This window comes from Dromiciops gliroides, chromosome 3 (genome assembly GCF_019393635.1).
Source record: "Dromiciops gliroides isolate mDroGli1 chromosome 3, mDroGli1.pri, whole genome shotgun sequence".
Classification (NCBI taxonomy): Eukaryota; Metazoa; Chordata; class Mammalia; order Microbiotheria; family Microbiotheriidae; genus Dromiciops; species Dromiciops gliroides.
Window position 1 is genome coordinate 433,885,820 of NC_057863.1, and position 27,172 is coordinate 433,912,991.

Consider the following 27,172-nt stretch of genomic DNA (forward strand, 5'->3'; position numbering starts at 1 on the left):
TCCTGAATTCAGGGCCAGTTCTTTATCCACTGTGCCACCTAGCCACCCCCGATTCATACTTTTAAAATTAGAAAAGACTGCAGAGGGTACTTAATCTAAATCCTTCATTTTACAGAGAAGGAAATAAAGGCCTAGGGAAATTGACTTGCTTTAAGTTACATTGGCTATTTCTCTCAAAACTAGGATTTGAACCCTGGTCTTTATTCTCAATTAAAATCCAATTCTTGGGGGCAGCTAGGTGGCACAGTGGATAAAGCACTGGCCCTGGATTCAGAAGGACCCGAGTTCAAATTCAGTCTCAGACACTTGACACTTACTAGCTGTGTGACCCTGGGGAAGTCACTTAACCCTCATTGCCCTCCCCACCACACACACACACATACAAAAACACAACCAAAAAACATAACAAAAATCCAATGCTTGATCTTGTTATGGTGGCAAAAAATTACAAAATTGAAGGGATGGCCATCCATTGGGGAATGGCCTAACAAGTTGTGGTACTTGATTGTGATGGAATACTACCATGCTATAAGAAATGATGATCAGGATGGTTTCAGAAAAACATGGGAAGATTTGAATAAACTGATGGAAAATGAAGTGAGAACATTTTATTTAGTAATAGCAATATTGTACAATGATCAACTGTGAATAACTTAGCTCTGCTCAGCAATACAAAGATCCAAGATAATTCCAAATGACTTGTGATGAAAAATGCCTCTGGAGAAAGAATTGATGGAGTCTGAATACATATTAAATCATACTTTTTAAAGTTTTATTTTTGTTGTTGTTGGGGTTTTTTTAGTCTGTTTTCTTTTATAACATGTCTAATGCGGAACTATGTTTTGCATGACTGCATATATGTAATCTACAGCAAATGTCTGCCTTCTCAAGGAAGAGAAGGAAAAGGAGAGAACTTGCAAGTCAAAATTAAAAAATAAAACAAATGTTACAAATTCTTTTTGTATTTAATTGATGGTGATGATGATAAATCCAATGTTCTCTCCTCTACATCACATTGCCTCCTACATTCTTTAGTTTTGACTAGATAGAAGCAACATTTTACAGAATTGGCCAGGCCCTTAGCAATTATCTAGTTTAATAGAAGCTCTGAATTTAGGGTAAGAGGACCTGATTTCAGAACTTGACTTTGCCACTTTTCTGTGAGACCTTGAACAAGCTAATTAACTTCTCTGGATTTCAGCTTGTTCATCTGTAAAGTGAGGGAATTGGATTACGATCAATCACAAAATATTTTTAAGCACCCACCTATTATGTGTTAGGTACCATGATAGGTTCTGGGGATACAAGTACAAAGAATGAAGCCAATCCCTACTGTTATTGAACTTACATTCTAATACATGACCTTTGAGGTCCCTTGGGACCCTTAATCTATGATCTTAATAGTCCTCCTTTTACAGAGGAGCAAACTGAGTTTCAAAGAAGTCATGTTGCATAATCCCATACATGATACCTAATATCTCCTAAACTTATTCCCATACAACTAGAAAATGTGCCAATTGTTTTTTTACAAACACGATGGCCAATTAATCAATAAACCTTAACTATCAATTTATACTTCAAAGTATTTTTTTAAAAGGCTGTCAGTTCAGGAATAGCTTAAAATAAAACCATTCCAAAATACTTTAGCTTCACTTTTCACCTTTTATTTGACTTTTCTGAAATGAATTTTAACATACAACTAATTACCTTGCTCTTAAACTATATATGTGAATGAAAATGTTAGTCTCCAAGCTTTGAGGATACACAGTATGAAAATATCCTTATTTTAGAATAAGATTTATCAGGCAGAACAATGGAAGTCATCTCCCAAATAAAATGATCCTACCAACAGAGATAATTTTACTTTGGTTCAGGTAACAAATGTTCGAATAAGTACATGAAATATTTTTTTCTTAAGACTGCTTCAGGCACTGCACTGAGTGGTGCAATAGATTACAAATCAGTCGAATGCTGTTAGAATTCATTATCATGTAAAACAATTACAGTGTATAAAACGATCAAGAAGTGGAATTGTCTGATACATAGACATCCTCTTCCACAACAATAAAAATTTTTATTTGGGAGATAAATGTGTTTCGCTTACATTTGAAAAAGCAAGACCATTTCAGTAAAAAAATGGCTATTTCCATTAACAAAGAGATGACTATCTTCCCTCTTCCTACATGGTGCATTATAAAGCTCTCAAATGATGTATTATAAAGATCTTTTGGTATGGTCTTTTGTATTCGAAATATCTCTTCCTTGAAATTAAATTTAGCTACCAAAATCACAACTATATAATTTCCTCACTTCTTCCCATTAGTTACAGCGAACTCCCAAGATCACAAAGGCAGCATTTTATGTGTCTGAAGAAATGCCTTTGAAAGATAAAAATCTGACTTAGTTTTTGATAAAGGAGCAGGTCACCCGAATTTGTAAATGTTACTGTCAGTATCTGACAAAATCACAATCATTTTATTCCACTGACTAAACACCAGGAGGTTCCCATTTCCCTACTCTTTGAAAAGTCTTATAAAAAACACAAACAGCAGATCATTAGAAAGATTCCAAATATCCCTCCAAGACCTAAGTATATTCTGTAGTCAACACAAATTAACTATTTACACAGCCAAAAAAATTAAACGCTTCTCACAATATGATCCAGACATATGCATGAGATCAGCTTACTTTTTTGCTTTGTGATTGACAGATGCATTTGGTTGGTTTTATGGGGGGGAGGGATTGGGAAGAAAAAGAAGGGGATGAGGAAGGGAATGGTCTAGACCAGACTGACAGGGGCAGAGGTACTAACTTTATTTCTTTTCTAGTTATCTAACAAATTCCTCTCTTATCACATCTTCTTCCCAGCCCCCAAGTCTAAAGACTTGCAGTTGCCTAACCAAATGTTCTATCATAATCCACAGTAGGGCTATTCTGAAAAGGGGGTGGGGGGAAGTCCTCTTTTTCCTTGGTAAAGTCCCGTTGTAGGGTGCTAAATTTAGTCCCGCCAATCAGAGGAACAGGTGGTATGTGACTATACCAAATGGCTCCTTCTCCCGTGATGCTTTCCTTTGCGAGCCAATCAGGAGTGGCGACATCTCGGTGATGTGGGACTGTCAGCAAATCTGGGCAGTATATAAAGAAAAAGAACCGTGTTACCCCTCTTGAGCAGTCGTGCACTCCCAGCCTCGCCTCGGGTGTAGGGATTGCATAAAGCAAAACTACACTGTTTCGACTGTGTAGTTTTGTTTTTAGGTTTAGAGGCTCAACGATTCATGTCTGGGATTGTCTAAAAAACCAACTCTGGATAAGGACGTCGTTTCAGAAGGAACACTGGGCTTAGCCCACCCTTTTTAGGCACTCCTGAGAAATCAGGTCAGTAACACTTTTCTGATAGTCAATTATTTCTTTGCGTGTGTGTGTGTGTGTGGGGGGGTGTCTTTATTTCATGCTGTATACTAGGCAATTTCAAGTGTGTTGTGTGAGTATTTGTTCATGGGTACCATGTGTATCACCTAAATCTTGTGTCCTTGAATTTTAAATTGTATGTGAAAAGTTTTCTTCTGCAATGTGTAATGATTTAGCATGTCAGCACACTCAACCAATTTTAAGTTCTTAAATGGATTTCTTATTTTTAGAGTCGAACTAGAGAATGGAATCAGGCATTAGAAATGTGTCCTCCAGCTACAGACTCCTTTATGTCTGTGCAAAGTGCTCAAGGTTATGTTACTCAGTGATAAACTGAGACACACCAAGAATAGCTCTGATAAAATACATGTGGTATCAGCTAAACACTGATGACTTTTTAAGGGAATCAACTGCTAAGGTATCAATTGCAGGGCAGTGACAGAACACTTGTCTGCTGTCAATCATAGCTGGGGAGGTTATTTTGGGAGTGTGACATTTTGGATGCATACCGTTTAACCCTAATTATACAAAAGCCTCACAAGATCACATTTTCAATCAACAAAATTTGCTTACACTATATGAATAAAAAGCAAAAAGTCCAAGTTAATAGACATATATTTGAGAATTTTGAATAAATCAAGCCCCTATTCCCTTAAAATATTCGGAAATAAGATGCATCATTAAGTGATAATTTCAAGTATGTGATTTGTGAGAGCTGTTGTTTAGAAAAGAAACACAAATATTCTTTTAAAGGTCACTTTTCTTCTAAATGCTCCTTAAAGCTATCATCATCTTGTGTTTAAATTAGCTGATAATGCATGCATGCTAAAACAATGTAAAGCAGATCCATGTAAAAGGCAAAGGCCCTATTAAGAATGAAGTGAAACACTTGGAAACACAATCAAGTTCAAATAGTTTATACTCATGAAGAGTGCATTAAAATAATGTGCACTTGATAGAAGTTACCCTATTTAAAGTGAAATGCGAAGTTCTTCAGCTACCATCTGAATTTTCCAACCAAGAATATGCTTTTCCAAAAGGATGCTTATTCCACTTAGAAGTCACAATTAAGGTACAGAATCTTCCTGTGAATTTTTACTGCTTTACAATTTTAATAAACATAGACTCTCATAACAAAGTAGTAATGAAGTAATTGACAATTGAGAATCTGCCTTTTCATCTTCAAACAATGATATTCAGGTTGCAGAATTAAGTGTTTATTGCACTAGAAAATTCCATCTAACTGGAACTGGAAGACAGAGTGCCAACTTCCCCTGTGCAAATGAACTCTGCTGTAATCTTCACATTTATTTCTGTGATGGGGAATATTTTATATCATGAAAACATGACAGGCAAGAAAAATAACCTTCAGCTACACAGTCAGATGCCAATGATAGTTTTTCACCCCCAACTTAGTATTTATTGAGTCTATTTGACATATGGAGATCTACAGGGGAAAAAAGAAATAAAATAAGAAAGCAGCATAGTATAAAGAGAAAATACTGGATCTCAAATTAGTGGAATTAGCTTCAACTTTCACCTTTTCCACTGAACTCCTTGGGTGACCTTGGGCAAATCAAGCTTGGGCCAGAGCTTGGCCCACTTAACAGAGCCAAGTTGTTAAATTTTCATTAAGCTTTGCTATAAATCCAGTCTTGATTTATGATTTTGTTGATTACATAGATTGAAGAAAGTTATGGAGAATATATTAGTAGAGCAAATTAAGTCTAAAAATGTGTTATATGCACATTTTTTGGAGTGCCAGTTGTTTATCATTTACCAGCACACTCTTGTTCTAGGCCTCTCATCTGTAAAATGATAGTATTAGAACAGGTGGTCTCTGAGGTCCTTTCCTGCTTTAGATTTATAGTCTTGTTATTCTAATTGTTAGTCTTGGAATCAGGAAGACTTGGGTTCAATTTCTATAACTCACTATGTGACACTAGCCATATGACCATAGGCAAGTCACTCATCCTTTGCAAGTCTCATATGCCTCTTAATCTGCCTTTGAGGAATTTTTAATATATCTTCTTTTTTGAATAAGTCCATTATTCACCAAGAGGCCTAACTTTGCAGGAAAAAATGGCAAACTGGAAAATACTTTCCCAAAATGTTGATTTTTAAAAAGTAGACTCCTAAAATTGGTATGTTAATCCTGATCTTCCTACAATATCCACAGGTGGTTCTATCACACATTTATTATAGTAGCTCAATACAAGCAAAGAAAAATAAAGAACTGGGGCATTTGAATAATTCAGGCCCCCACAAAAGGCCTCTTTGACCCAGAGAGGCTACATGGTGTCACTGTGGAATCGTTGAAAGCTTATTGGACTTGGAATAAGAAGATAGAGATTCCATCCCAACCTTACTCCTTATTAAACTGGGTCTGACCCCAGGCAAGCCACTTCATTTCCCTAAGCCCTTAGTTTCCTCATTTGTAAAATGGGAATGATAAAACATCACCAAAGCAGTTCCATTGATCATATGAAGGAAACCATATTGTATAACAATATGCTTTATGAACGTAAAGAGCTATCCATGTTAGTTTTTATTTTCAGGATATTTCACATAACAAGAGACAGCATTGTATATACCAGTCTCCAGTCTCCAAGTCAGGAAGATTTCAGTTCAGGTCCCATTTCTAATCCATGCTGGCTGTAGGACACAGTGCCCCAGAGAACTTTATCTAAGAAGATAAATTGCACAACAGGTGCATATTACTGCTTTGGGAAAGGGTGTTTCCTCATTGGTAGTTCCCCAGAGTAATGAAACATTGAGCCCAATAAAAATTTTAAAAAAGAAAGAAAGAAAGAAAGCAAAGCTTGACCCAATAATTCATGATAATTGGCTGAATATTTTTAAATCGAATTTACCAGTTTAGAGACAATAAATTAGAAATATTTGAGGATTGTATTTTAAAGAAAATCTAAATTCTTCAAATAGCAACATGTCACAGAATTGCTACTTCATTTAAACCTTGATATTTCTGCCTTCATCAACAGTTTTTATCACAGAAGTTCTCCTACCTTCCATTTCCCTACAACCCCATACGTTTAATCTATCCATTTTGGTTAAGACTTTACTAGCAACTTGTACATAATTGAGGTTTGCTGTTTCACATACAATCTTCTTTGGTTACTTTATTTTGTATATGGAACGCACCCCCCTTTTTATTTTCCCCCTATATTTTCATTAAATTCAGAATAATTTTTGTTAATATTTTCCATATTCTACCAGTAGGGTGCGCTCCTGGGTCTTCTTTCCCATACTCAGTTTGGCTCTCTCCCTATGAAGCCGAACGCTCAAAGGAAAAGTCATATTCTAATTCACTGGTGAGCACAAGAATGACCAAGTCTAAGGATTAGCAGTTCAGAGTGGGAATATTTAATCCAAATTTTGTATGTGTGTGTGTGTGTGTGTGTGTGTATGTGTGTGTGAGTGAGTGAGATGGACCCCTTAAGCACTCTGGTGAAGCCTACAGACCCCTTCTCAGAACAGTGTTTTGAGTGACACAAAATAAAACATATAGCATTGCAGAGAAAACCAATCCTATTGGAATACAGCTAGCAAAACAGGAAAATAAAGAGCAGGTAACTGACCCAAGTGACTGACTTTGATTTAGAGGAGGGGGCAGCCTTCCCTCCTGGAATAGGAATTCTAATGCTGTTTCCTCTTCTTTGCAGAGTGCCTAAAAAGATGACGACTCAAGCGCCTACGTTCACGCAGCCGTTACAAAGCGTTGTGGCACTGGAGGGTAGTGCCGCAACCTTTGAGGCTCACATTAGTGGTAAGAAAACACGTCATTTTTTGTTAATTTCTTTTCCCTTTCTGGAATCTGTGATGAGTTAACCTTGCTGTTAGATGTAGAGTCAAGTTTAAATGCTTCTTTGATTTTTTTCATTCATCCAACTTTGTGGAGGGGTTATTTTGAGGGCATAACCAATCATACCATGCTGACAAAATACGACACTCTAATGTCATTAAAATGTTTTATTCCTATTTGTAATTTCATAAAGCGTAACAATTAGCATCGACTTAAGACAATGCCAGAATTCAGCAGATGAATGGGGCTAAATTTATTCCTTCTATATTTGTATTCTACATACTATATAGACTACAGAAGAACCTTAGCCTGGGTCAACTTCTGACTTGCTTTGTGGCCACTTAACATCTCTGTGCTTTAATTTACCCAGCTGGAAAACCAATATGCAACTGCACTTTCTTCAGAAGATGTGTCAAAGATCAATTTTATAAATTATTTTATTGATTTGATTTTTAATTGAGTGAGTCATATTACCAAATTAAAATACAGGCATAGAAAGTATTTTAAAAGTATGTCAAGAAATACTATATCCATTTTCATGTGGCTCAGCTACTACTTTGGCCTACATTAAAAAGGCCTCATTAATTTCCTTAATAAGAAAGAGGTTGGCCGGGATAAGATCCAATGATTTGTTGTTGTTTGGGTATGTATGATAATTTGCTTGAAGAAAAATGAGTGACATCATTGCACTGGTTTTAATGAAAACATATTGGATATATCCAAAGTACAAAAATTCATGCATCTGTTTTGAATTGGATCAAGAAATATATTAATCATTCACTGAAGGAGAGAAATCATTGAAGGAATTTTTTTTTACGTGGTGCAATTATAGGTCTGCAATTATCAACATAAAATGTCCAATTTCTTTTAATCCCAAACTGAAATATTGTTAGGGTGTTCTTCAACTATGAATTTATTTTTTTTACCGCATCATGTAAAATGAAGACTGCTCAGTTCTCTTCCTCCTTGCCTGATTTGATTAGTATACTACTCTATTATTGCTGTTATATTTGCCATGTGCATGGCTATTTTAAAATTTCAACAAAATTCAAATAAAAGAATCGTAGATTTATTATGATATGTGGAGCTGAAAAGGACTTTAGAAATAATGTTGTCAGGGCGCAGCTGGGTGGCACAGTGGACAAAGCACCAGCCCTGGATTCAGGAGGACCTGAGTTCAAATCCAGCCTCAGACACTTGACACTTACTAGCTATGCAATCCTGGGCAAGTCACTTAACCCTCATTGCCCCACCCCAAAAAACAAGCAAACAAACAAAAACAAACAAGAAATAATGTTGTCAAAGTTCCAGGAGAATCCTTTAGTTGAATAAACCAGGTTGTGATTAGACCAAACTAATTTGTTATTGTTGTTTAGTCATGAACAACTCTTTGTGACTCCATTTGGGGTTTTCTTGGCAAAGATACTGGAACAGTTTGACACTTCCTTCTCCAGCTCATTTTACAGATGAGGAAACTGAGGCAAACAGGGTTAAGTGACTTGTCCAGAGTCACACAACTAGTAAGGGTCTTGAGGTCATATTTTAATTCTGATCTTCTTGATTCCAAGTAGGACATTCTATCCATTGTGCCAACTAGTGGCCTGCAGGCCAAAAGTAGTCTTCAACGTCACTTTGACTCACTCTTGATCTTCCAAATGCCAAGTGCCATTATTATTCCCCGTGCTTGTTTGATAACGTCTCCCAATGAGACACCAACAGAAGTCTTCCCTCTGTACACTTTACCTCATCCCTTCTCTCTCCCTCATACAAATTTATTCCCCATGATCAAGCTCAGGTCTAAACTAGCTTTCCAATAAATTAGTAACAGTCTAGTGGAATAAATAATAAAATGCTATGTATCTCTGGAAAATTATTTGCTGCTATGTACATGTACAACCATCTTTGGTAATAAATGGCGTTCTTATCCCAAATGTATATTACACATGTTTATATTATCAAATTTATTAATTTTCATATCATAAAAATATTTCTCTAACATCCAACAATTGGATGTTTTAGCAATATATTTAGTATAAAGGATGGAGCTGTAGGGTCCAAAATTAAGAGTTACTTTTCCATATTTCATAAGAAAACCTTAAAATTTGGAGTAGTCAGTTCTGTTGGCTAGAATGATAGGTTGTCATGACAACATTTAATTTTCCACTATGAAGAAATGATTGGCAGGCATTTGGAAGAGGAACTCATAACTTCAAGATGGTAATGTTGGCAAAGATCATTTGGTTGAGACACAGAATTATGGTTTCGTTCTGTCTTTTCTTCTCTGCCCTTGTGAACATATTTAGTCTCTATCATAGAGGATCAGGATGATTAAAGCATATGGTTGGATAAGGAGTCGAAAAGAAAAAGTCTTTCAATGAATTATTTTCAGGATAAAGTGGTGGACTGTGGGACTGAAATTAGGAGAGCTGGCTTCTAATCCTGCTTCTCCCATAAATTAAATTGGAACCTTGGGCAAGATACTTAAACTGAGTTTCAGTATTGCCAAATATAAATTCACATAAAACAAATATTCATATACGATTATATCCATACACATATATCTATCTGTAAAATGAAAGAAAGCAGATATGCGAAATACTTGGAAGTTCTCAGAAAACAAATATCTCATTTCAAAGTATAGGTTCTATTTTTGCTTCAAGGCTAGTCACTTTTACATATTTATAAAAATATACATGTGAGAAAGAATCAAAAGACTGGCCTATTCTTAAAGTTTAAAATGTTATTTGGAAGCTAAGTTTGAGCCAATGGAGATATTATAAAAATATTAGTGGAAAACATTTTTTTTCCTTCTAGTATACTTCATTTTTGGCTGAGTGAAAGTTCCAGAAAACTCTTACTTATTATAGAGTCTCATAAAAAAATGGCAGTACTTCTCTGAATGATGCATGCTTCTCCAATATTTCAAAATCATTTCATCAATGCCATATGTTACCAGACTATCATGAATGCTCTGATAAGCTGTTATTGATTAATTGGGAAGCATGCTTTATCCTTAATTCTATGCATTTAAATTTTACTCCTTTATTCATTTTTCATTTCTTTTCATTTATGATGAAGACAAGAAGTAAGATTTTATTTTTTCTTCTCTATCAGTTTTTTTGTACCAAATTTAAACATAATTGGCTAATATGTTATTCCACAGTACACAAATGCTACGTAATTATTCTTCATTTTCTTTTGTATCTCTACATAGGGACCAATCCCATTCTGCTCATGCATGATAAACTCCTGCTGACTTCTAAATAATGCATTTATTTGTCTTTCAAAGCTCCCTAACTTCTGAATTGATCAGAACACATATGGCTTCATTGGGAATTTTACTTGACTGTGGAGTGATGGAATCTGGTTTTTAGGTAGCCTTTTGTTTTCAGTCACTATATGCCAAGATGTTCTTAGAAAAACATCACTAACAACATTCAATACCCACAAATAGGGGGAAAAAAGAATCTGTTTAGTTGTCAACAATGAAAGACTTGCTTACATAAAGACAACAAAATCAAATTTTATTTGGCCACCTTTGCCTCCTAAATTATGGGTAAAATTATATGTTGCGTGTCAAATGGATGACAGTATTTCTTTATCATGTTATGGTGGCAAGAGTGCTATAGCTGGAGTCAGAGAATATGACTTTGTAACCCTGTTACTACCCCTGTGATCTTGGATAAGTCACTTCACCTTTAAGGGACTCTTTTTCCTCATTATACAAATGAGTTCCTACCAGCTCTAAAACTATCATCTTCTGAGATCTAAAACTCATATACAATTTGTATTTTGAATACACATAAGCTAGGGGTTGTAATGAACTTGAATCTTATGCATAATTGCTATTATGTGCGATTATGTCCAGTTCTTAGCTCCACAATTTATACAGGATTTTTAAAACTCTTGACAGGCCACAAGGATAATTATGAAACTAGAAATATAAGGAACCTCTTATTTAGGACCCACCCATCTTCCCAAATGCCTCCCCTCCAAATAGGCCCATCATAGAGGAATTGAAGGCAAAGCAAGAGACAGGATGAAGTAATAATCTTCTCAGCTTCTTCTTGAGTCAGGTTTTCAGAGAGGGTTCAAATATTTGATTTGAAGGGACTTCCCACAATGCCTTACTCATCATTATCCATTCAAATACCAGCAAAGATGACATTCCAAAGTCAAATATTTGTTTGGGGATGTGTCTCTTCTTTAGGCTTGCTTATATTGCCATCTAATCTCCTCCATTAATATGAATAATCTTGGACAAATGTTTAGGAGATTTCAAATCCAGGCCTGGGTCATCATTAATTAATCATTTGAACTTGGGGGAGGCATTTCATATTTCTAGGCCTCAGTTTCCTCATATGTAAAATAAGAAGGTTGGAATGGATTATTGCTGAAGTCTCTTCCTCTCCCAACTTCCAATTGCTATCAATTATTCTCTGAAACTTACCTTTCTCATCTGTAAAATGGAGTAGCAATGCCTCTGACACCGGCCTCACCTGCAGAGGATCAAATGCAATACTACATTTAAAGTACTTTGTTACCTATAAGACACCACATTATAATAGCTAGCATTTATATAGTACTTTAAGGTTTACAAAGAGCTTTACCTGTATTAACTCATTTGATCTTTGTGACAATCCTGGAAGGTAGGGGCCTTTGTTCCCACTTTATAGATGAGAAAACAGAGGCAGACAGGGGGTCACACAACTAGAAAGTGTCTCAGGTCTATTTTGAACTCAGTCCCTCTAGACTCCATGTCCAGCACTCTATCCACTGCACTACCTAGCTGCTTGTGTCATAGAGACCATAGTGAGAGAATGTTCTTCACCTTCACTGAGGTGATAAGCAAGAAGAAGTAGCCTCAAGGTGAAATATGGAAAAAGGGATTGTTTTAGATGTAAGAGCACTTGTCCTCATGAGGTTGTTAAATTATAAAAGGAACCATGAAGGATATAGAATTGTTGCAGCTGATCAATCAACAAGCATTTATTGCATGTGACTATGAGCTAGTCCCTGTGTTAGGTCCTAGAAATGCAGAAACAAAAATGAAGTTGCACCTGCCCTCAAAGAGCTTGAGTGGGGAAGGGAAAAATATCAAAACAAAGTTGTTTTGGGGCAGAGGCATTAGCAGTTGGGAGGAATCAAGAAAGGCTTTAGGTAGAAGATCTGGTTTGAGCAGAGCTGTGAAGAAAAGAAAGGCTTCTAAGAGGAAGAGGTGACAAAGCAGTCAGTACTATCTAGGCAAGAAGGACATCCGGTGCAAAGATGCAGAGATGGGAGATCTCCATGACTTATGTGAGGAACAGCAAGAGGGTTAGTTGGTCTTCCCCTCTGCCATGCTTTTTATCTCACCAAGTAGAATGCAACCTCTGCAAGAGCAAGGATGTGGCTTTTAGACTAGGTCACCTGTGCCCATAGAAGAACTCATTAAATATTTGTTGAACTAAATTAAATTAAACTTGAATGCTATGCTACAGGATATTCCAGTAAAGAATATTGAAATAGTACATTTTAATTATCCAGCTAATTATCATCTTTATCAATATAGAGAAAATCATATCATCATAAATAGCATCTGTAAGAATTAGAGACACCCAATATTGTGATGTACTGAAGGATTTCAATGCTCCCTCCTATAAACTTTGTGTTTAATCTTTCATGTGAGTCTTGAGTGTGAGTTCTTATTTGTTTACTTTTGGGGGGGTATAGTAGAAAGAGCAACCAAGGAGTAGGGGATGATAATCCTAGCTCTTCTAGTAATTCTGTGATCTAGGATAAATCACTTTAAATTCTTCACCTCAGTTTTCTCATTTATAGAAGGAAAATTCTTTTTAGCCCCCAAATTCTATGAGTCTATAGTTCTACTTGTGGGCGCAGTTGTGAGGAAATATACGCCACCACATATTTTCTGTTTTACTTTAAAATAAAAGCTGAGTGATGGCTTGTACAAATATGTGGAATACGAAGTTTGTAGTCGTGTACAGATCAGGATGAGGGGGGCAGTTCAAAAAGAGGAGTAGAAGGAAAGATAGTTGGGCACCAGATTATGGAGGTCCTTAAATACCAGGCTAAAGAAATTTGTATTTTGAGCAGGAGAGTGGCATGGTCAGTGTAACGATTGGAATGACGCCACCTGCTGGAGACTTACTGTAGAAGAGTTCCGTCCATGAAGTGAAGGTCTTTGAGGGCAAGACCAGTCTTTTCTTTGGAAAAGGAAGTGACGCGGGCTAGTGGGAGGAAGAAGGAAGAGATTGGCGCTTGGTCTCGCCCTCTTTCCTGAGGACGCTGGTGGAGAGGGGAGCTAGAAATGTGCTCTCCCTTTAATAGATAGTAATCTAGGCCTTTTCTTCTCTCTTTACCAAACTCTTATTCTCCTTAATAAATGCTTAAAAATCTAACTCTTGCTAAAGCTTATAATTTATTGGCGACCACTCATTAGATATTTTAGACAGTTTAGCTAGAATTTTAGCCCTTAACATCAGACATGTATCTTAGGAAGATAATTTTGAAAGTTATATGATGGATGGATTTGAGATAGGAGAGACTAGAAGTAGAAAGATCAGTCAGAAGACTAGCATATATGGAAATATGTTTTGCATAACTTCCTGTGTATAACAAGTATTGTATTTCTTGCCTTCTCAGTGAGTGGGGGACGAGGGGAGGGACAGAGACATTTTGGAAATGACAATAAAACTTTTTAAATAGAAGACTCATAGTAATCTAGGCAAGAGGCAATAAAGGCTTGAAAGAGGGTGGTGACTGTGTAAATGAAAGAATGAGACAGATATAAGAGATGTTTTGGACACAGCATTTATAAGACTTAGTAACTAATTGGATGAGGATGGGGGCAAGTATTTGAGGGAAGAGGGCAAGATGACTCCAAGAGTATGAACCTAGGTAATAATTTCCACAGAAATAGGCAAGTTTGCAGGCCAGGTAGATTTAGTGGGGGAAAGAGCAAGAGTTCTTCTTGAAGATTTCTTTGATTGTCATAATTTCTTTAAATTATTGGATATCACTTGTGTCTTGGAGCATTTATATGCATTTTCTCCCTTCTACATCTTATTGTTGTATTGCTGTCTCTCCCCTTTAGTTCTGTGCTCAGGGAGGTTTGGGAAAAGCCCATCAACATTTTTAACATAACTACTTCAGGTGCCAGTGTAGAAAATCAGAATAGTGAGAAAGAGACCTTCAAAGGATAAGTGATCCAATTTCCAAGAAAGAAAGGAGTAGTTTACTTAAGTGTATGCATACAACTAAGTCATGAGGTCAATCTATTCAGTGAAGGACAGGTGACACTAGCTCCCCTTAATAGCTATCTGTTGGCATGTGTACCCAGGCTGTTCAGATAGATAAAGGATTTATTAAGTGTTTATTATGTACGAGGCATTATGCAAGGAATATACAAATAGGAAAAAGCAAGATAGTGCCTACCCTCAAGGAATTTGCAATTGAATGGGGGAAAAGAATGAATAAAAGGGAGGTGGAAAGCTGGAAATAGGAGTAGGGGTTCCCTGATGATGGCATGGCAAGAAGGATGGAATCCAGTAAGGTAAGGCCAAAGTTGGCCTATTAAAGTCCAGGATGAAGCCCATTCTCTGGTGGCAAGAGAATGGCAGTGATAGTCTCAATGGAGTTGAATGCAAATGGCATAGCTGGAAATGTCCGGGGTGGGCAGTGAAATTCAGGGATAAAGACCAAAGTACTTGACCAAAACTTAGAGCTGTTTCTACAAGAGAGGAGATTAGATACTTGTAGCCACACCATAGTTGTTATTATGGTCCATGTTTGTTCTTAAAATTCAAATTCTCGAATTTAAACAATTATTGTCTATCCTTTTTTTGGGGGGGGGCAGTGAGGGTTAAGTGACTTGCCCAGGGTCACACAGCTAGTAAGTATCAAGTGTCTGAGGTCAGATTTGAACTCATGTCCTCCTGAATCCAGGGCCGGTGCTTTATCCACTGCACCATCTAGCTGTCTGCCTATGATTTTAATTTGTATGTAAAGGAAAAAGAATAGATTTCTTCTCACTTCATAAATTTACTCAAAAATTCACTGGTTCTTCACTTTATGAATTCCAGGTCTGGTTTTAAGCTTTTCTGTAGATCTATAGGAGAAAATACACTGCACTGGCCTGGGGGGTCAGAAAATGTGGATTCTATTTCCAGGCTGCCATTAACTTCTTGTATGACCTTGGAGCAAATCACTTAACTTCAGGACCTCAGGGTCCTCATTTATAAAAACTGAGAAGGGGGCAGTATTGTATTAGATAAGCTTTAAAATTATATTCTATGGGGCCAGCTAGGTGGAGAAGTGGATGAAGCACCAGCTCTGGATTCAGGAGGACGTGAGTTCAAATCTGGCCTCAGACACTTGATACTTACTAGCTGTGTGACCCTGGGCAAGTCACTTAACCCTCATTGCCCCACCCCACCCCCCAAAATTATATGCTACTAGTATTTACATTTTCCTCTTCCCAGAGAAAATAGTTCATTTCTCTTAATAGGCCTGAAACCATAGACTGCTGTTTAGAATGTTTTCTTATCATGTTCTGTGACTTCTACTTTTATCCTGGGCACCGTCAGTGTACCTTCAACACCATGAACTGAATTACATACTGTGAGCCTCTTGCTGTGGCTGATGATGTAGCCAGAAACCTAACTTTTTTAGACAAGAGTTGGAAGTCATTGGGAGCCATAGCCCAGGACAGGAAGCGACAGAAATCCTTTGTGTGTATCAGTGGTGATGCTGACCTGTCCCTCTGGACCTTCTCTCCTCTCTAGGTTTTCCAGTTCCTGAGGTGAGCTGGTTTAGGGATGGCCAGGTTCTTTCCGCTGCGTCACTGCCCGGCGTGCAGATCTCTTTTAGCGATGGCCGCGCTAAATTGATGATCCCCGCTGTGACAAAAGGCAACAGTGGAAGATATTCCCTGCGAGCCACCAATGGATCTGGACAAGCGACTAGTACTGCTGAACTCCTCGTTACAGGTAGGGTGAGGTCCAGGACCCCAGCCTTCACCACGGCATTACCCCTCCCTCTCTGAGTGCTCCATATACAAGCACTTGAGCCAAATGGAAGGCATTGCAGTGTAGGGAAAATGCATAAATTCAAAAGTGACACAATAGCCAGTTTGGATAGATTATAAACACTTTGTTTGTGTTTGATAAATTATAATGCATTGACCTTATAGTATAATGGATATGAAACTGGTCTCTCAGCCAAGAAGACCCACCCAGGTTCAAGTCCCACCTCTGACTCATCAAGTATTTATTAAGTGCCTACTATGTACTAGACTCTAAGGACACAAATACAAGGACTTAGCACTCAAAGAACTTGCATTTAAAGAAAGGTAGGAATGTATATACTGTCTGAGTGACCCTGGGAGTCTGCTTCCTTCCTCAGTGCTCTCCAGAGAATTTCCTTACCTGGGAATTCTTTTACCAATGGAATCACAAGTCTATCCATAACCCGTAATACAAAAGCTCCTAGCCTTAGAAATAGTCTCATGTTATATGGTAGATACTCCACACATATTTGTGGATAATACAAGTGCATCTTGGCCTCCCCAACCTAAAGTATTAACTATTTATGCCACAGTGTAAATAGAAAAGAATTGTGATTTAATTCATTTTCTTATCAGCCATAGGAAGATAGACTAGTATAAAGTGTCTGTGGGCTTGCACTTTTTTTGTATTTATTAGGCTCAAGAGAGAGAATGTGAAAGCACTTTGGGAAAAAAAAAAACACCATCCAGATATGAGCTATCATTAAACCTCAAAATAGTCATGTAGAGTGTCCCAAAAGTCTCATCTTTAAGCTATTAAAAGTTATTAAAGCTCTATTAAGCTTTTAATGTGTGTGTATATAGATAGATAGACAGATAGATTGATTGATTGATTTGTATACACACATATGCAGGGTTTTCCAAAAGTCTCCATGAAACTTCAAGCTATTAAAGCTTATTAAAGCCATATTAAGCTTTTAATTTATATATGCATATACATATATGGGTAGATTTGTGTACATACATATATGGAGGGTGTCCCAAAAGTCTCAGTGCAGTAAGATGCACTGAGACTTTTGGGACACCCTTCATATATGTGCATATATTTATTTATTTACATATTTTATACATATATATACATTTATACAAATATAGAAATGTGTGTATACATAAATATATAAGCATCTCTACATCTAGTGAATAACATTTTGGAATTTCCATTTCTGACTATATTACTAAGTCAATAAACATTTATTAAGTGCCTCTATATTCTAGGCACTATGCTAAGTGCTAGAGATAGAAAGAAAAGCAAAAGAGCTTTCCTGGCCTCAAAGAGCTCATAAACTGATAGTTATTATTGCTATAGGCAACAAAAAATAGAAAAAAAATTTAAAAATTAAGGCTGCAGTTAGGTGGTGCAGTGGATAGAGCACCGGCCCTGGATTCAGGAGGACCTGAGTTCAAATCCAGTCTCAGACACTTGACACTTACTAGCTGTGTGACCCTGGGCAAGTCACTTAACCCCAATTGCCTCAACAAAAATTTAAAAAAATAAAATAAAATAAAATAATTATTGCTATAGGACTTAAATGTTTTGGTGAAACTTTATCTTTGACCATGTGTTTACCTGATGTGAAAAAAATCCTAATGCCTTTTATATTTTTAATATCTAAGAAGTCAATTTAACTGACAAAGGTCTAACCAAATATTTGCTTTTAATCAGTGTGTTTGACATAGTAATTAGTTCCCTTATTGCTTGTGAATGTCAGTGATAACTTTTCAAGGAGGATGTGAAAAGAGCAGGTAATAGTCAGTTTTTTACTTTTGCTCAGTTCATTAGAAAAGCACGTTGTTATCTGATCTGTTCTATAGCTTCTATAGAAATATCATACAACAATATGAATCCATATAGTCTTCTAATATTCAATTACATTTCCAAGAACATATTTTATTACCATAATGGAAAGGACTTCAATTAATGAGGTGTATAACTGAATAGATGTTCCATTTTACAACACAAAGGTATTTCTTCCAAGATAGTTGCTTTCCAGAAGGTAGAGAAGCACCACCCAGTGAATAGATGACCATCCTCAAAAGTAGGAAAGTTATCAACTCCTGCTTTTTCTTTTAAGCCATTTCAAAATTTATCTCACCTACTCTCAGAATAATTTCACAATATTTTCATTTCCTTTAATCTGACTCCCTGAAAAAGCCCTTCCTAGTACATAATTAGGGTAGCTAAATGGCACAGTGCTGGCCCTGGAGTCAGTAAGACTCATCTTCCTGAGTTCAAGTCTGGCCTCAGATACTTAACTAGCTGTGTCACCCTGGGCGAGTCACTTAATCGTGTTTGCCTCAGTTTCCTCATCTGTAAAACGAAATGGAGAAGGAAATGGAAATCCACTCCAGTATCTTTGCCAAGAAAACCCCAAAGAGGGTCATGAAGAGTGGGACATGAGTGAAAATGACTGAACACAATGAACAGAAAATATATTTCAATTAGGACTGAGAGTTTAAAAGCAAGTTAACATTTGCATTATTTGAAGAGATACATATAGAATAATCAAATGAAGGATGGCCCAAATAGGCGTATTTTTAAATTGAACTGAATTTAAAAGTAATATTTAAATATTTAATAAAACAAAAGTAAAGAGAAGCCATGTGATAGTGGGCTGGCCTCAGAGTCAACCTCTTGGGTTCATATCATGCCTCTGACACTTAGTGGCTGGATGACTCTGGCCCAGTCACTTATTCTCTCGGTGCTCTAGGCAACCCTAAGGCTATAGATTGCAGAAATGGTACTTATTCTACATTGGTAAAGGGAGATTCCTCACCTGGGGGTTACCCACACCAATACAATTACAGATTCAGTTCCTGTCCCTATTTAAGCAAAATACAGGCACATCCAAGACACCAGTGTCAAAGTGATATTTTCCCCAAAGATATCTTCTGATATGGGGAAAGCACATTTTAAAGTAACTTAAGCCAAAACATATCAAGTTACATTCAAATGTTCATACTAGCACTAGAAGTGGACTTGGAAAAGAAGGTTCCAGAAAATTCCACACCAAGAAATCTTATAAAATTGATGCAGCCATATTGAACGGCCCAGATCAGGAAGCCCCAGAGTGATGCTTCCTAGAATGGTGCTTGCTGTCATCGGCTGTGTACACTGGGTTCAAGTATGATGTAAATGATGCTCCCATCAGCAATTCATCTATTTGGAGTTTGGAGACAGCCCATTCTTAAACCATCAAGATAATGATAGTTAATAATAATAGCTAGCATTTATTAAGTACTTACTATGTGCACTAAGCACTTTACAATTCGTATCTCATTTGATCCTCACAAAAACCCTGGGAGGTAGGTGCTATTATGACTCCCATTTTACATATGAGAAATTGAGTAAAAAAGATGTTAAGTGACACAGCTACTAAATATTTGAGCTTTGAACTAGTCTTCCTGTTGTGCTATCCATTATACCACCTGGTTGCTTCAGGCTGGTTGCTTCTTTGGTTTGTATCTCGGGGCATTGTTGTACAGAATTGGTAAGACTGATTTCAGTTTCCCTTCCTTCCCTCCCTTATCCAAATTGCAGCAGAAACAGCGCCCCCCAACTTCGTACAAAGACTACAGAGCATGACCGTGAGACAAGGAAGCCAAGTCCGCCTGGAAGTAAGAGTGACTGGAATCCCTACACCTGTGGTGAAGTTCTATCGGGACGGAGCAGAAATCCAAAGCTCCTTTGATTTTCAGATTTCACAAGAAGGCAACCTCTACAGCTTATTAATTGCAGAAGCTTATCCTGAAGACTCTGGAACCTATTCAGTAAATGCTACAAATAGTGTTGGAAGAGCTACTTCAACTGCAGAATTACTGGTTCAAGGTAACAAATTTGAGATCCCACTACCTGGACCCTCTGTGATTTCCTCTTTATGTCTCCATGTACATGTGCTCTCCACGTTGCTTGTCATGATCAGCAACAAGAAAGGATAGGAAGAGGGGCAAAGAATAAGTTTTAGTTGCTGAAGTCTTAAAACCAATGGCAATGGTTTATGGGGAAACCGTTTAGAGATCCTGTTAGTTAATATGATGCTATAAATTAGTGCAGCCTGATAAAGTAAAGAAAAAGGAGATTCTTGGCTCAGAGGAGATCTATGAAATCATCAATAGGTAGAAATTCTAACCTCCAAAGGAAAGACCTTAGGATGTAGGTGTGCCGGAACTGGCTGCTGTGGAAGTGATTTGGGAGTAGGAGGTTTGGGCACCAATGCAAATGAAAAGGAATTCAGAGGCAGCCATTTGAATTCTCAAGCCAGCATCATCTTGTTTAGACAAATGATGGACTTATTTTAGAGGCTGAGTTGTTTTTAATAGCTCTTTGTGCAGTCTTGTATAACAAATATGTTTTCAGTTTACCGACCTAATTAATATTTATGTGAAATGCAAGCCTTTCCACATTTTTCAGCTATTTAAACGACCATAGAATTGGATTGATTTTGCTAGTAGCCAGTGTTTATGTACTTCCTAAAATAGGCTGGGCTGTTGTTCATCCTCCTAAACGTTTGTCTTCTTCCTACAGGCGAAGAAGTAATACCCGCTAAAAAGACAAAAACAATTGTTTCGACTGCTCAGATTTCCCAAACAAGACAAACTCGAATTGAAAAGGTACTTTCCCCCCAACCCTCTTGCCATTCTAATCAGTGGTTCTCCTCCTTCCCTTCTTCTTCCTCATTATTATTATCACTGTAATCCTTTACAGAAAATTGAAGCCCACTTTGATGCCAGATCAATTGCGACTGTTGAAATGGTCATAGATGGTGCCACCGGACAACAGCTGCCCCACAAAACACCTCCGAGGATACCTCCTAAGCCCAAGTCAAGATCACCAACTCCACCATCCATTGCTGCAAAAGCTCAACTGAGCCGCCAACAGTCACCATCTCCTGTCAGACAGTCACCATCTCCTGTCAGACACGTGCGGGCACCAACCCCATCTCCTGTCAGGTAAAGGAAGCCTTGTTAAGTGCATTAGCTCTATTGGATGAGGCTTACCTAAAAGATGATCAAAGAAATGATGGAGAAAACAGCCCAAAATGTAGTAAATGGTGAGGGGAAATAATGACATAACTAGCATGTTTTTACTCTTGAAGCATGCTTCACAAAATGTACAAGAGGCAAGTTTCACACAGTTCCCCCAGGGTAAGTAGCAGGAAAAACATTCTCAAATGAACTTTTTTTTAAAAAATAGACTCTTCCTTATTTTTATTTAAAGTTTTGAGTTCCAAATTCTATCCATCCCTCCCATCCCCCCTCCATGAGGCAGTAAGCAATGATATACAGGTTATATATGTGCAATTATGTAAAACATTTCCATATTAGCCATTTTGTATAAGAAGATTCAAATTAAAAAATGAACAAAAAGAAAGTGAAAATAGCATGTTGCAGTCTGTGTTCAATCAATATCAGTTCTTTCTCCGGAGGTAGATAGTATGCTTCATCATTAGTCCTTTGGGATTGTCTTGGATCATTGTATTGCTGAGAATAGCTAAGTCACTCACTGTTCTTCATCAAACAATATTGCTGTTACTTACATACAACTTTCTCCCGATTCTGTTCAAGTGAACTTTTTCAGAAAAATCTAATTGGTAAGGAGCTAGATCCCTGGACACTGATCCATATGGGTGACACCTCAGAACATATGGAAATAGAATGCATTTATCTGGTAGGGAGGAAGAAAGGCAGCTCATCTGGTATACTATCACTGGGAAGAGGAAACACATACAATATATTAGCTTCATATATTAATTAATTATTCTTGCTAACTAAAAGTCACAATTAGTTCTCTTGAAAAATATTAGTGCTACTTGTGCTCTATAAATTTTGGTGCTGTAGAGAAAAGCCCCAGTTGTATCACCCTAGTTATGGCTCTGGAGAAACTATATATTGGGTGAACCAAAGAATTACTGAGACAGCTTTTCCCTGGCTTAAGTTACTCAATTCTTAGTTTTTTGTTTGTTTTTATCTAGACATGTGATTTCATCGCTATAGGGAGTTCCCAGTAAGGAAACTCCATCTACCAATGCAGATTGTCAACTCTATTACAATTTATAACCACAGAGACTTACCTGTGGATACTGACACAGTGTGACATGCTCGGGGTAACACAGCCAATATGGAACAGAAATAGGACTAGAGCTGAGGTTGTCTTGCCCCCAAAAGCCAGTCTTCTCTCCACTATACTGTGCTGTCTGTGTTGTTTCCTTTTAGAAAGAACACCAGCTCCTAACTGGAGCAAGTCATGTGGTCAGTCACTCAGCTCCTTTATTTTCTCATATGTAAAATGGCAGAATTAGCTTAGATGATCTTTAAGGTTCTTAAGAGCTTTGATATCCTATGTTTCTTCAAAAATATCCCATTAGTTTCTTTGGGGGGACTTTTTAAAGGGTGGGAATTCATTACATTAAGAAATGTTTTTATGGAATCTGATATAAATGACAAACTATTCCAGTATCGTTACCAAGAAAACCCCAAATGGGGTCACAGAGTCAGACGTGACTGAAAATGACTGAATAACAACAACAACAACGCAACAATAAATAGCCCTTGGGAGGCAGCATGAAGATCTCAATACAAAATCAGGAAGACAGATTCAAATCTTGCCTTTAACCCTTTGACTAGGTAACCCTAAGGAAGCTAGTTAAACTTTCTATGTCTCAGGTAACTCTTTAAAACTATATAATTTTTTTTTTAATCAGGGAGTTCCCGTATGGATGAAATATCAGGTCTGGTCCTCATCCCTATCCCTGTAAATAGTTGATATGGGAATTGAAGCTAATGGGTTTAGGTAATTTGACTAGTTTTCAAAGACCCTGTCAAACTACAAAATGTAGAATAAAAAGATTAAAGATATCTTGATAAGTTTTTAAATTGTAAAGACGAAAAGTAGAAAAAAAATTACCTGGCAATAGAGGTTTGTGGAAAATGAATCTACTGTTTCTTCTTTTCTTTTTTGACATTATCTTCTATGCCACCTTTCGTATGAAATAGAAAATTCAACAAAGAAAGAAAAGCTGCTAGCTCCTAGCAGGGGCTAAACTGGCAAATCCCTTCCCTGAGATGCACCCTCCCTCCTGCTCACAGTCTTAGAGCACAGAGGAGGTTGTGTCTTGGTTGCCTGACAATGCTCAGAATGTCATGTGGATGCTTATATTAGAAACTCCAGCTCAAATCCATTCTGACTTTCACATGAAATTCTAGTTGAATCTCATCTCGACTCCAAGTTTGTCCATCATCACATTATCAGCCTAATAGAACACAATTTCCCGGCTGTCAGAGCACAATGGTATTGAGGCACACTGATTCCCAGGATCACTTGGACCAGTACTGGGAGTTCATAAGTGAAAATTCAAATTATTTGCCAAGAATTGTCTATTCAGGCTCTAGTCAGAAAATATGCCAATTTAGAAGAAGAAAAGTGGGTCACCCCGGAATTGAAGGGTCTGTTTAGTTTCATTATGTTTTTGTTTGCAAAGAAAAGCAAACATATTGCATTGACTAAGGCCCACAGCATCCAGCTGTGACTGGGTATTTTTTATTGTAGCAACAAAAATGAGCACTTCTCTCTAATGAATTAAATTACATTGATTTTCACAGCTATTGGCTCACCTGAAGACTGTTGCTAATCACTTCTCTGGGGATTGGTGGGGCTGGGATTTGATTGGAGAATTTCCCTGTGTTGTTCTGGTCTTGAATGTTTTTTCTGAGTTAGTCTACTTTGGCCCAATACAAGAAGAGCACTGAATCAAAGGTCAAATCATTGAAATGCTCACCTTCAATCAGGTGATAAATTTGAAGCTGGAAGGGATCTTAGAGGTCATCTAGTCTAACCCCTTCACTTTACAAATGAGGAAATTGAGGCCCAAAGATGTAACAAAATTTGCCCAAGATCACACAGAGAGTAAGAGGAAAGTCAACATTTGAACCCAGGTCCTTTGATTCCAAATCTAGTGCTTGTTCCACTGTATCAAGTAGACCTCATTTCTCACTGCCCTTTGCTGTTGTGTGTTTTTTTTAAACATGCAACCATTTGGAAAGCAGAGATTTGTTTCCTCTAAGTATCTCTTAAGTTTGATTACAACTTCATTTATTAAAAAAAAGAATTGATTTTCCACAGAAGAGCCCTTTTTTAAAAAGCAAAGCGAGTATCTCTCCCACTAAACTGCAGTAAATATTGCAACTTATTCTTAATTTCCATTTTAATTTAGTAGCAAATAGCAACTGTACCTTGAGCACTAATTGGAATAAAATAGCTGTTGTATTTATGAGCAGTTTAAGTTAAATACTCTATGCAGGGATTGGTAGCTGCCAGGGTAAATTTATAAACATTTATCTCTATGCAGATTTTGCAGAGGGTTGAGATTACAAGACAACACTGCCACCTAGAGTGTTGATTTCAGTAAAGCTTCGATCATATCAGAATTCAATAAATTATTAAAAAATCATTTACTATCTGGAAGCTGGTTAGGGAATTGCCCCCAGACTATAGTTCCAAATTGGTTAGAAACGTCGATGCCTGGAGCCATATTTTGTCAATGAATCCTACAATTCATCCTCTTAGTTCACTTTGCTTCTGGGCCCTAAACAACTCTAGTTTACATTCCAGTCCATTATGTAGGAAGACAACTTAATTAAAACCATAGTTTATGACAACACTAAAGATGTAACCAAGAAATATGGAAGCCTTAGGTTCTGTGCTAACCCTTTTCCATAGTAATTTAGAAGACTATTTAAAAGAAGGCTGGAATACAGTAAGGTTAGAGAAAAGGGTGGAGTAAATTTAGATAAAACTAAGATAGACTGACAGCAAAGGACAATAAATGAGCAGTAAGAATATAGTGGGGGCAGCTAGGTGGCACAGTGGATAGAGCACCGGCCCTGGAGTCAGGAGGACCTGAGTTCAAATCCGGCCTCAGGCACTTAACACTTACTAGCTATGTGACCCTGGGCAAGTCACTTAACCCCAATTGCCTCACTAAAAAAAAAAAAAAAAAAAAAGAATATAGTAAAGACCAAAGGGCCCACCTGCATTGACAGAAGGGATCTCTTTATCTGGGAGTTCCCTAAATCAATAAATCATAGATTCAATCCCTTAATACATGTAATACACACACACACACAGACATTTCATTGTTTTGACATTTGATTTATATGTTCTATCATTTGACTGGATTCTATGGGAAGCATCCTTAACCATCGTGATTTGCCAGTTGTGAGAGAAGGTAGAAGAGGGAAGAAGAGGCTAAAAAGTTCGAATATATGTGACAGATTCTTCCATGGGGTTTGTTATAATTCTCTAATGAGGCTACATCACAAGAAAAAAAAAAAGATTTACTAAGGCATGCGTCACATTACTTTGAATCACTAATTTTTTGTCTTCAGGATAATTGAAATGGGTTAACGAGGCATTTTTTAAAATGCAGATCAAAGCAGCTACAAATCTTCCTCCCAGAAATCAAACCCTATGGTCTGTATGGGAATTGTTATGAGTTGATAAGTATTGATGCCATCTACCTTTTCATTTACCAGATCTGTGTCTCCAGCTGGAAGGATTTCCACATCACCTATCAGACCTGTGAAGTCCCCATTACTGATCCGGAAGGGAGGGACCCCCACAGCTACTGGTCCTGAGGTGCCTCCCCCTTGGAAGCAAGAGGGTTATGTAGCTACCTCCGAATCACAAATGAAGGAAACTACAGTAACAAGTTCAACACAGATTAGAACTGAAGAAAGATGGGAAAGAAAATATGGTATGCAAGAGCAAGTGACCATCAGTGGAGCTGCTGGGGCTGAAGTCAGTGCTACTTCTGCCACTTCTACAAGTGCAGCTTTTGCTGCTGGAGTTGTAGCTTCTGGTGCTAAAGAGGTAAGGAAAGAGTCTAAGGTAGAGCGAGTTTCTTTGGTGGGTTAGTCATTTGATCACTCTGAACATTAGTACCAGATTCTGTTGCAAATATTTAGGTTGAGGAGGTTGGTGGTTAGAGATGCATTTGTCTATAAAAATGAATGGGAGTGGGGCAGCTAGGTGGCGCAGTGGATAGAGCACCGGCCCTGAATTCAGGAGGACCTGAGTTCAAATCTGACCTCAGACACTTGACACTTATTAGCTGTGTGATCCTGGATAAGTCACTTAATCCTCATTGCCCCGCAAAAAAATTTTTTTTTTTTTAAATGGAAGTAATGAAAGACCTAACGTGGCTCAGACTTGACAGGAGCATTTCTTTTCTTTTTTTAAATTGGCATAAATTCTTGTGAGTGGTTACTATTAAGCAGGAACGTTTTGATTTCTCAAGTCATCAAGTAGCATCCGAGTACTCATGTGCTCTCTTACATGTATGTCTTTCTCTTTTCATTTCTTTCTATAATGTCCCAATCTTTGCCACATGAGAAAATAACATCCCTGCGTGTCTTTCTCGAAGGTGAGACAAGAAACTGACAAAAGCGCAGCTGTTGCGACCGTTGTTGCCGCAGTTGATATGGCAAGAGTGAGAGAACCAGTAACAAGTGCTGTAGAACAGACTGCAAAGAGGACAACAACTGCAGTGCACGTACAACCTGTTCAAGAGCAGGTACGTGGGACGCGGTGATGTTGGGTGCCCTTCTTCTTCATGAGATCGTGCCCTTTTCCTTACGTTAGACAAAACATGATGATTGTGTCCTTCTAAGGATGTATTAGAATGAAGGTTATCCCTTCCACATCGCAGGGGTTTGGGGGTACAATGCCTCTGTGATCTAGAAATTCTGTGTAAGATTTTTTGGCCCTCTCTTCATATCAGAGAAGTCTTAATGACTGTGGTATTAATAGATAAAATGTGTTGATATTGTAGACATGTTCTTTACACATTTCTGAGTTTCTAAACTTTTTCTGTGTCATC

General features: G+C 37.5%; 1 protein-coding gene across 1 annotated transcript in view; it reads left to right on the forward strand.

The window, feature by feature from the left end:
- Positions 1-3,183: 3,183 nt before the first annotated feature.
- The window catches only part of TTN (titin), a 336,226-nt gene continuing 312,237 nt past the window's right edge, over positions 3,184-27,172 (forward strand). The window contains 8 exon segments of the mRNA XM_043993320.1: positions 3,184-3,375; positions 7,092-7,195; positions 16,018-16,221; positions 19,837-20,124; positions 20,821-20,906; positions 21,001-21,245; positions 25,827-26,163; positions 26,717-26,866. Of these exon segments, the coding sequence (XP_043849255.1) occupies positions 7,105-7,195; positions 16,018-16,221; positions 19,837-20,124; positions 20,821-20,906; positions 21,001-21,245; positions 25,827-26,163; positions 26,717-26,866 (1,401 nt within the window). The 5' untranslated portion in view covers positions 3,184-3,375; positions 7,092-7,104.